This window comes from Wolffia australiana, chromosome 10 (assembly GCF_029677425.1).
Source record: "Wolffia australiana isolate 7733 chromosome 10, ASM2967742v1".
Taxonomy (NCBI): domain Eukaryota; kingdom Viridiplantae; phylum Streptophyta; class Magnoliopsida; order Alismatales; family Araceae; genus Wolffia; species Wolffia australiana.
In genome coordinates, this window is record NC_135844.1 from 13677501 (window position 1) to 13688632 (window position 11132).

The 11132-nt window shown below is 38.8% G+C and overlaps 2 protein-coding genes across 6 annotated transcripts in view; both read right to left on the reverse strand.

Moving 5' to 3' along the window:
* NARA5 (pfkB-like carbohydrate kinase family protein) overlaps nt 1-295 on the reverse strand; it is a 2487-nt gene extending 2192 nt beyond the window's left edge. Inside the window, exon 1 of the mRNA XM_078581439.1 lies at nt 1-295. This exon is cut by the window's left edge and continues 131 nt beyond it. Within this exon, the coding sequence (XP_078437565.1) occupies nt 1-280 (280 nt within the window). The 5' untranslated portion in view covers nt 281-295.
* A 1622-nt stretch (nt 296-1917) lies between these two features.
* On the reverse strand, nt 1918-6300 carry LOC144708220 (ARM repeat superfamily protein). Of its 5 annotated transcripts, none has more exons than XM_078581441.1 (8): nt 6212-6300; nt 5559-5819; nt 5420-5456; nt 4975-5048; nt 4799-4892; nt 4647-4729; nt 3354-3539; nt 1918-2184 (listed from the first exon to the last, which is right to left on the reverse strand). In XM_078581441.1, exons 2-7 carry the CDS (start codon nt 5628-5630, stop codon nt 3375-3377), a joined length of 525 nt encoding a protein of 174 aa, XP_078437567.1. In that variant the 5' UTR covers nt 5631-5819; nt 6212-6300; the 3' UTR covers nt 1918-2184; nt 3354-3374. The 5 variants fall into 5 exon arrangements, with proteins under 5 accessions (XP_078437567.1, XP_078437569.1, XP_078437570.1 ...); XM_078581443.1 differs by having other exon boundaries at nt 6170-6300; XM_078581444.1 differs by having other exon boundaries at nt 3354-3533; nt 5559-5816; nt 6212-6296.
* Between the last annotated feature and the right edge of the window lie 4832 nt (nt 6301-11132).

Sequence of the window (11132 nt, forward strand, 5' to 3'; positions counted from 1 at the left end):
GAGCAGACAGCGAGGTCGTCCTCCTCGCCATGCCTCCGATAATGGTGGCGCCGCCGCGTCGGCCGTGCAAGGAAGGCGCCGGCGACGCGACGAGGGCGAAGGGCAGGCGGCGGTGGAGCTTGCCGGAAGGCTGGAGAGGCCGCCGGGAAGCGGCGGCGCCGCCGCAGTGGGGAAATGGATAAGACGAGGCCATCGGCGGCGAGAGAGGCTGCGCGGCGAGCCTCGTGGCCTCGTTGCCCGTCTCAGAACTCGATCTCGAAAGCCTTTTATCCGCCCCCATTCTGTGAAAAGACGAAAATACCCTCCGTCTTTTATCCCCACATTTTTTTTTATAAATCCAACGGTTTTTATCCCCCCCATCTGAGAGTATTTTAGTATGATTAGTTTTAGGGATGATATCCGTCTTGACCTTGGAATTGAAAAGTGAGACGATAGCCTTTGTGGGTTACGTTATGCCCCGTTCAGTCATCTGGCGCCAGAGGTTTGTCATATTCTGTCGTCCGTGCCTGAACCTTTAATGCCCCGTTCCGTTCCTTACTGTCATCAGTCATCCATTTTGACCTTGGAATTGAAAAGTGAGAGGATAGCCTTCGTGGCTTACGTTACGCCCCATTCCGTCATCTGGTGCCAGAGGTTTATCATATTCTGTCGTCCGTGCCTGAACCTTTAATTCCCCGTTCCGTTCCTTACTGTCATCAGTCATCCGTTTTGACCTTGGAATTGAAAAGTGAGAGGATAGCCTTCGTGGCTTACGTTATGCCCCGTTCCGTCATCTGGCGCCGGAGGTTTGTCATATTCTGTTGGCTGTGACTGAACCTTTGAGATTGGGGTCGGAGAGGATAGATGCGGATCCTTCCTTACTGTCATGAGTCATCCATCTTGACCTTGGAATTGAAAAGTGAGATGATAGCCTTCATGGCTTACGTTACGCCCCGTTCCATCATCTGGTGCCGGATGTTTGTCATATTCTGTTGGCCGTGCCTGAACCTTTGAGATTGGGGTTGGAGAGGTTTGTCATATTCTGCTTGAACCTTTGAGATTGGGGCTGGAGGGGATGGATGCGGATCCGTCGTCTGTTCCGTTCTTTCCTGTCATCAGTCATCCTTCTTGACCGTGGAATTGAAAAGTGAGACGATAGCCTTCGTGGCTTACGTTACGCCCCATTCCGTCCTCTGGTGCCGGAGGTTTGTCATATTCTGTTGTCCATCCCTGAACCTTAAAGATTGGGGCTAGAGGGGATGGATGCCTATCCGTTATCTGGTTATGTTCCTTACTGTCATCAGTCATCTGTCCTGACCTCGGAATGGCAAATGGGATGATAGCTTACGCAGTTTATATTAAATGGGTGCCAGTGTTTATCATATTTCCATTGTTCGTCCTTGAACCTTTAAGATGGCGGATAGAGGGTCTGAGGACGAGCTGTCGTCTGTTCCATTCCTTATTGTCATCAGTCATCCATCTTGACCTCGGAATGGCAAACTGAACGATAACCTTCGTGGCTTGCATTATGACCTCTTCCGTTATCTGGTGCTGGTGGTTTATCATATTCCATTGTCTATCGTCGAGCCCTAAGGATTGGGACGAGAGGGAATGGATGACGATCCACCAACTGGTTTGGACCTTATTGTCATCAGGTATTCGTCTTGCTCTTTGGACAGCAAATATAAAGAAGCCTATGCCGCCTAATTACGTCCTACCATATTCCGTTCCATCATCCTGTGCTGCAGATCTACTTTCCGTCACATCCCTTAATCAACCTTTCCATCCGTCAGCTCCTGTCGTCCGTATCCAATGGGCAAACGGGGACAGATGACAGACTATCACCCCGTCTGCGCCTTACTGTCATCAGTCATCAATCATATTATCAGAACAGCGAAAAGATCGACAGCCTTCGTCGCCTACTTGTGTCCCTTAATGTTTCGTTACTCCGTATCATCCCTTTATTGCCATCCACCATTCTGCCTGTCCCCGAACCTTAAGCCTAGGGCTAAATAGGGATAGCGGACAATCTGTCACCCGGTCCGGACCTTACCGTCATCAGTCAACCATCCCGATCTCGAATGGCAAACAAAACAATACCCTTTGTGGCTTACGTTATGTTCCGTCATCCAGTGCTGGCGATTTACTCTCCATCACGTCCCGTTATCAACCGTCCACGGTTCTGTCCTTCGTCCATTCCCAAACCTTAAATGTAGGGACAAGCGGTGTTAATAGTAAAAAAATAGTTTTATACAAGGTATATTTCGTGCGGTCATATACTTTGTTCTAGAATGAAGAGAAAAGATATGGCTGGGAATCATTGTCCACGTCATCATTTAAAATGCCAGAAGAAGTGGACTAGTACTTCGAAATCTAACCAGATATTTCCTCAGGTATTTAGTGAAATTAAGAAATAACTGTTTATCTTGAGATGTAGATTTTCTAATGTAAAAATGATTTTGTGAAGAATGATAAATATTAATTTTTTAAGATAAATATAGTGAAGATGACAAACCAACGAAGATGACAAACCAATGATAAATTTCTTTTTGAAGAAAGACAAACCAATGATAAATATCGTGAAGATTAATTGGTCATCCCATTAACTATGCACAAAAAAGGGGCACTTCAACGATTTGCCGAATGGATGGCATAATAGAGAAAAAATCCTTCAATGTCAGAAAATTATTTACAATCGGAGTAGATGAACTAATTAATTTCACTGGAAATAACCATTTGATAGTTCTTAGAAAATAGAGTTCTAGATTTAAATTTTTTTTCTTTTTCTCTCTTACATTTTCATAACCTTTCGTGAAAATAAGAAAAACATTATGTAGTCTTATATGAAGTGGGTTTTTAAAAAGCCAACGAGACTCAATAGAATTTTGCACTATGGATTTTGTGATGTAACCATCCATGTGCGAAAAACAGAGCACGTAAACAACTTGAAGAAAACTTGTCAAAACAGCGAAAATATTATTAGAAGTCCGCAGAATATTTGATGGGGGGAAACGAACCTACATATTGATTGGTGTAAAACTCATTGAGTAATCCTTGAAAATATGCCTGAACAAAATTTTGATCCTTCCCTATTTATTTCGTGAAAATTAGGAAAAACATAATTCATTCTAAGAATTATATTTTCTAAAAGTAAAATATGAACCCATACTGCGTGCATTTTATGAACCAAGCATGGAAAACAGAGATCAACAGTGTGAAGAAAAAAGACGAAAAAACAGCAAAAATATCTGCAAAAGATTCATCGCGGGAGAAATCAAACCAATTCATAGAGCGATGCGAAAAACCCCTTGACAATCCTTCAAACATAAAGCAAAGTAAAGTCAATGTCAACAAGGTAGATCAGTCTATCTCACCAGAGGTAATGTAAGTCAACGTTATGGGACATGTTTTTCAAGGAATGCCTTCGCTAGATTGTGTAGGCACTCATCAGATCCGGCCATAGCATATCTCCTTATGAGCTCTATGACTTCAGCTTTAAGAATTGTGTCCTTCGTCAATGGGTTGCACATATAGTACAATGCAGCGAGGGCATACTTCACCTAACAAGAAAAATGCAAGTTTACTTATCATCATTCAATTACAATAAGAGAATAATAATTACTGAAAGATGTCCCTTTATATTCATTTTATTGAAAAATAAATATTCTTAAACTTGAATTTCTGGAGCCATTTTTAGAAAAAAAGCATTGAAGTTGAAATGCAAAATAGCTTTGTGAGAAAACTGGAATTATCAGTAACATAGAATAAGGAAAAATCAGAAACTGAAGGCCCATAAATGACGCAAAATACTGCAATCTAATAAGTAAAAAAATAAGGAGAGAAGGGGGATGGAAACCAAGATGAGAGAGTGATGTCCGGGGGTAGATAGGTGAACGGGAATGATATGAGGAGAAGTCAAACTGCGGAGGCAGGAATCAACCCAGGACAAGCCTCCTGCAGATGCAGTGAGGGAAAGACAATCACGAGGACAAGGGATTGTAGAGGGAAAAACAGAACTTAAACATTGAGAAGAGAGAGAAAAGGAACTTCAACTTCATAATGCTTCCTGCTGGGTGCCCTATTTCAAGGGAACACAATGATGTGAAAAGGACTTTTCAAAAAAAAAAACAAAGATGTGAAAAGGAGGGCCAAGCATTGTATCAAAATTCATTGTAGCTATTGCGGAGAAAACTGGTTGTTATCAGAAATAGAGAATGAGGCAAAATCAGAAATTGAAGGCCCATAAATGAGGCAAAATGCTGCAGTCAAACAAGGAAAATATATAACGAAACATGTCCGTTTATATTCTGTCGACCCGAAAATGGATATTCTTAAAGTTGAATTACGAGCACCATTTTGGGTTGAATAAATTATTCCATTGAATATTCTGACGAAGTTTGCAGACTAAACTGGTTATTATCAGTCACATGGAAAAAGGGGAAATCAGAAAATCAAGGCGTGTAAATGAGACTTAAATACTGCAATCAAACAAGGATAATAAATACCAGAGGATTTCCACTTTATTCAGTCAACTGGAAAATGAACATTCCTATACTTTAGTTACACAAATTATTTCCAGTCGAATAAAAGTCAAAGCAGAAATTTTAGCCCAGATTTCCAGAAAAATTGATAATTATACAGGGTCTGTAAGAAATATGAGGGCTTACAGTACTTTTGATGGGGCTAGAAAGACACGTAATGATCAAAGGAATCCCACCGCACTCAACAATCACTGCAGCATTTGCTGGATCTGCAAAATAGTCATTAAATAAATTAATCATGCATAAAATATATGATAACATTAAAATAATATTTATACCAACAGAAGAGTTGCAGATTCCACCAGCGCCAAACTCCACAAGTCTTTCATTTGACTCAGTGATGCAATCCAGAAACAACTCCAAGACGTTGAGCTGTTTTGTGCCCAGTATGTGAAAAGCATTTGCATAAAACCAAAACCACGTGCAAATGTTATTGGGTGACTGGGGGAACTACCTGACGCAAGAATGAGTAATTATAAGGGTCATACGAAAAATTTGCCAAATGCGCCGCTATTCTTTCCTTGATCTCTGAAAACAATTTGCAAACAAATGAATATGATTCTGCAAGAAAAACCTCCAAAATTTTTACTACTTCTAGAGTATGTTTCTGTAAAAGTTTCTCTATGTAGAAGACCGTTAGGATCCCAACCCCAATCAAGAGTTTTAGTAATTTTCCTGATAATTAGTCTCTCTTAATTAGATGCGCCACTCCATTTCAATCCTATCCATTTCTCTCTCTATCTCTATCAATCTAACTATCCATTTCAATCCCCACTGAAGACTTACCGGACTCTTTATCGAAGAAGTATAATAGATATTAGATCGATCAAACTGAAATTTATGAATTTGATGATTTTAAGCAAGAAAAATAGCCTAAGCCATAAAATTAAATAGACTACCTTCACTGGTTTCATTTTGAAACTGGGATACAAGCTCCTGGGAAAGACGCAGAAATGCCAAAAAAACACAATACCTTAATTAATATGTTTCCCATCGATCGTAAATAAAGAGAAACCATAAAAATTTAATGTTTCTCACCTGAAGGTACCGCAGCCTGGGTGTGCCATATCTACCTGTGCGCTCATTCTGTCTACGATGATTGGTGAACATTCCGAGAAACAATAATCCAACTATTGCTTCTATACTCTCTACGTTCACCTAATTAATAAAGGTTTTTAATTACTGAGTTGATCCACTGGCATTACCAAATAGCGAATTTAGAAGAAACGATCGCTCTTCTCTCTGCAGAGGTTTCGATGTTTCATCAGCTCAAGGTCTCCATCTTCCAAGATTTTCCTGCTAGACACGAGTTCACAAATTTTGGTTAGCCGCAATAAACGAGAGAAAATTTTCTAAGAGGAATTGTCGAGAAAAATAAAGATCAGTAGAAAGAAATCCAGATCAGAAGAAAACATAATCCAGCCCTAAAAATCCGCACACGCGCCTAGAAAATGTACTTCCAAGAACGGCAAGGAAGATGACCGAGAAACTTTTTAGACGATATCCCAATCGTCGACTCACTGATAAATGACAAATTACAAGTGAAAGGTCATTACTCGCCACGACGATCAATCAACTCCAACTTGAAAATTCTCACAAGAAAATTATAGATGCAGGAGTAATGGAACATCAAACGGAAGCAAAAATACCGCAATCTGAACAGCTGGTAGCATAAATCCAAAGTAACCTACACATTAGTCCTCTAAATTCGAAGAATTTCTACAGTAATGCTGTACACCAACACAGAAATACGCCAGCAAATGCGGAGATCGAAACCAACTACATGGACTGGGTACCACAGGACGATGGCTCTTTATAAGGGGAGAAAAGAACAATTCGAATATTCCCGGTCAAACGGATGACGGACAACGATGACGAACCTTCGTCATCCGCGTCTCCCTTATACAATAAGATGAAAATGACGATGACGGTGACGATGACGATGACAAAATAGTATCGTCATCATCTTCCATCATTGTCGCTTTGTTCACCTTGCCCGGGTAGGGATGGTTTGATCACGGGTGTTGAGAAGTTGCGTCGTCGTGTGGTGCGGTTCAAATTTTTTTGGAGTGTTTCGTGTGGCCCGTCGTCTCAGGGCCAGGGCCAGAACGAAGGGGCTGTTTCAATCTCTTATTTGTACTAGAGATCTTTATTAGACCATAGCTCATGAGGGTGATTCGTTCGGAGATTAGATCATTGGTCACCTGAGGCTCTACTTAATCCTGTTGGGGTGGTTGTAAATTGCTAAGTTAGGAAAAATTTAGCACTATAGCACACTGACCATCCCTATGGATGGTCTTGTTGTCCGGTCAAAAATTTTCGGTCTCTGTGCAAATTTTTCGGTTGCACGGTAGGCCTAGAACAATGACCGGTGGGAATTTATGCAAAAATTTGCATGACACACTGCACAAATCAGCACCGTTGAAAGCACATTATTCTGATTTTTAAATTTTATTAAAATACATTATACATCATATATTTATTCAACCATGATTAGACATGAGCCCAGATGGTTGCGATTATAGATTAATCATTTTTTTAAAATTAATTTCATAGTATTTCTTAATTACTAGATAATAATTATAATTTTTATTCAAACTAGGGCATTAGGTTCAATATTTTAAGAACATTAGGCGTTAAATTGGCTTACAGTATTCTACAAAAGAAAATTATGATTCAAAATTTTCTTCTTTATAAAGTTTATTAAAGGACATATATAATATATAGTTATACCCATATTTGGACATTGGCCCTGATGGTTGAGATCATAAATTAATAAATTTGTGAAATTAATTTCATAACTATGTATTAATTATTATATAATAGTTATAATGTTTATTCAAACTTGGGGCACTAGGTTCAATATTTTAAGAACATTGGGTGTTACGTTGGTTTACACTATACTATAAAAAAAAATTGATTCAAAAATTAAGTTTATAATTATTTTATTCCACCTCTAACTAGGTAACGATTATAATTTTGTTTAAACTTGGGGCCTTATGTTCTATATTTTAAGAACATTAAGTGTCATGTGGGCTCCTGGTATTATAATTTTTTTATGATTCAAAATTAGTTTATAATAATTTAATTCATCCTCAAACTAGGTAATATTTATAAGGTTATTTAAACTTGGGTCTTTATGTTCAAAATTTTAAGAACATGAGGTGTTACTTGGGCTTATAATATTTTATAAAATATTTATGAGAAAAAATTTTAGAGACAATAGAAATGAATGAAGAAATTCTTATGACAGTAAAGAGGAATTGTCATGGCATGTCGCTCACTAGTACATAAAACATTGCTCAAAACATTCAACATGCTAATCAATCTTTGGGTCCTCATCGTTATCTTCATCGTCTTTGTTCCTATCATTGTTGATATCATTGTCCGCTCACCACCAACATTTCAGTGTCATGAGTAGCTCGATGCTCTCAGCTGTCAACCTTGATCGCTTGTAGTTGATGACAACTGGCGGATAAAAATCTCTCTAATATGCACTTGTCACCAAGACAGGCAAGAATTTCTTTGTATTTACTACTAATCTTTTTTATGAGCGTTCACATATGACCTTCCACCAATGTAACAATTCCATCCCCTTGATAGGAGGGGAGAAAATGTAGACATCTAGCTCGTGCACTAGATTAGTACTGGGTGTATGCTCATTATCTAGCAACAACTCGTCAAGTGATTCGTTGAAAAAAGTTGTAGTTGTCCAAGCGGGATACAAAAACTTCTAGAAGAAACTGAATCAACCATGTGTTGATCATTGGTGATCCCATGTGTAGTTAATAAATTCCGCACATAGCTTATGACTTTGTGTTGACAATCACGATAAATTAATTGTACCTTCATTGATGGATCAATGAGTGCAGCATTGGTGGTCTGGTTGCGAGTGAGGATGGCTGCATATTTAGCTAGCTTGGTCTTTGTTGTTGGACAAGCATTGTAGATAGAAGTTTGTTGTCATGATGATATGACACAATTTACTTGAAACATGGTAGAATCTCTGATTCCGCGCACGACACTATCAATATGTCTTGTTATCTCTCTGATGATAACAATGATTCATTTGTTGTCGGTGACTTTGATTAGAAAGTGAGGGTGGTAGCCATCACAAGGGGCTGTAGTATCCTTGCAAAATCCTTGATCATCTACCACTCTTCGTCAACCAGCACAAGTTCATTCAACACATTCAATGCCATGATGTTAAGAAAAACCCACCTCTCGACGCTCGTGACAAGCATCTCAAACATTGAATTCCATCTTGCCAGGTAGGCTAAGGGGATCTTTCTCTGGTTCAATAGGCCAAACTGCTTGCATAATGATACATACCACTCGTCATGTTGTCTCGACCCACCTATTGCAGTATCATAGCATACACTTTACAATGAAGCATTTCCAAATGTCTCCAAATAGGAGTGATGCTTAGATATTTGTTGATGTCTATAATTACACCATGTAACCCGCACTAGCGCATCACATGCATTAAGGCAAGGTTTTTTTTGTTTCTTGTCTGCACTACTAACATTCGCTTCATCCTCCCTGGATATCACTACAAACTCCAGGCCATGTGATGACTCATTGTGTTCCATCCTATCGGTTTGATGTATCATGAAATGAGTGTAGATGTACGGGGGAACAGAATTATGACATACACGAAAAGGGACAACAGTTCTCAGATTGGGAGTTCTGTACCAGTAATGAGAAAAAGGAGATAGGTAGAGCATTTGGGCAGAGGTCATTTCATGAACTCGTCTCCCAAAGGTTCATTATCCATGAAGGAAGGCTTAACTCCTTTCACTTAGACATCTGATTAAAATCAGATGTCTCAAGTGTAATAAGTATTTGATTTCTTCACTATATTTTCATAATATACTGAGATTAAGTATATTACACATTCATTCATCTTTAATGTCAACTATAATAAGACATGCACAACAAAATTGAAGCATTCATTTAGAAAAATCATTTTAGACTAAAGGAATCACACGAGGTTGAAAGCTCTTATGATGGTAAATGAAACAGAGAATGCACCATGAAAAATAGTACAAAAAGTGCATATGAAGGTAACCTGATGAGACCAATAGTGCTTATCTTCTGATCACCAAAAATTCTTCAAACTCTTCAGCTGAATAACAGAGAAGCATTACTTCCTTGATTATCGCTCAATTGACATCATTTGATTGCATTGTATTATTCAATTTTATAATTTTTAAAATTCTCATTTTTTTTATTCTCTTTATGTCGTACTATAGTCCAACCCAGTTCTTGAAGCATTTGGGAATGAAAAAACCCATTGAAAAACAACAATTTGAGGTAGCTTTCTATTTTTCCTTGTTCCAGATTTGTTTGTTCTCTCTTCCGTAAGAGAATTAAGTGGTTACATAAAGCGGATATTTAAAGTAGTTTAGTTAGCTAGATAGTTAGAGAGAGAAATTATGAAGAGGTAGACAAATTAAGAAGATTAGTAAGATGAATTTTATAGGGTATTTTTGGATTTGATATTTATGATTATCTTAGAAGGCTAGTAACATGCGTTATATAGGTAAATATATTTAAGAGATACTTTAAAGTATTTTTATGAACAAAAATTGAAGAAAATTGGAGAATTTTTTCAACACCTTGTAGGTGTCTGACAGAATGTCTCAAAGAGACAGTTACACCCAAGCGAGATGAAACCAAATTTTTCTTCAAATCAAACTGAAACTTATCAATTCTACAATGTTTATGGACCAATTTTCAATAAGATCGAGATAGGAAACATACGAAACCTGCCATGAATCAAAGAATAGGGTCGAGGATGCTGATTGTCATCCCCTAGCTTTGGTTTGCAATTTCCCCTTCTTTTATCCTCTGTTCTAGTGTATATTCTTCTCTTCCTAGACCTTCTCTGATGCTTCCCTTAACTGGTTGTGTAGTGATGGAGCTGTCATGACCCGAGGGATCGCTCCAAGCTCTAAAGGGATCTCTGCTGGTGCTCTTTCTTCCTACAAAGAAGATAGGTTATCAAGCTTTGAAAATCAAATTTATAGGGTGGAGAGAGTAGCACTCGTGACCCTTCATTCACTAGCCCCTGATCCAATGGCTTTTTTGTGCCATTGGATCACGATATGGCCCCCCTCATCGCCGACATCTGCTGGCTGGCCGATGGGGGGCAATAGTTGAGGTGACAATGGATGTCTTTGCTTCTGACCATTCTACATCCATAAGAATGGATTAATGGCTGTGATTAAATCGCAGTCATGGAGCCATTCAATAATGGTGAACCCATCAGCCACTACATCATCTCTTCTTGCTCCATAGTCATCCATTGCTCAGCCATGTTGTCCACGTCGGAAGTCATGGTCAAATAAGAGCCTGAAAAAGGGAGAATTAGAAGTACAAGGTGGATCTCATAGTCCATTCTTCCTTTGGAATACCGTACGGCTGATCTAAAACATTCAAATATGACATGAGCTTCAGGCCAGGTTGACTCAAAGCCGGGTCATAATTTTTCTTAATTCTATTTAGATGACACCTCATTTTTTCATGATCCGTTTCTTATCTCCTTGGATCAACCTAACACAGAGCTGAAAGTAGTGTGTTAGGCATCATCCCATATTGATACTATTG

Excerpts from the sequence above, each read along its gene's own strand:
- LOC144708220 (XM_078581441.1), bottom strand. The coding sequence starts at position 5,630 with ATGTTCACCAATCATCGTAGACAGAATGAGCGCACAGGTAGATATGGC. Across the intron at positions 4,893-4,974 it reads ATTACTCATTCTTGCGTCAG|CTCAACGTCTTGGAGTTGTT; the intron begins GTAGTTCCCCCA and ends GGCACAAAACAG. Across the intron at positions 3,540-4,646 it reads CTAGCCCCATCAAAAGTACT|GTGAAGTATGCCCTCGCTGC; the intron begins GTAAGCCCTCAT and ends TTTTCTTGTTAG.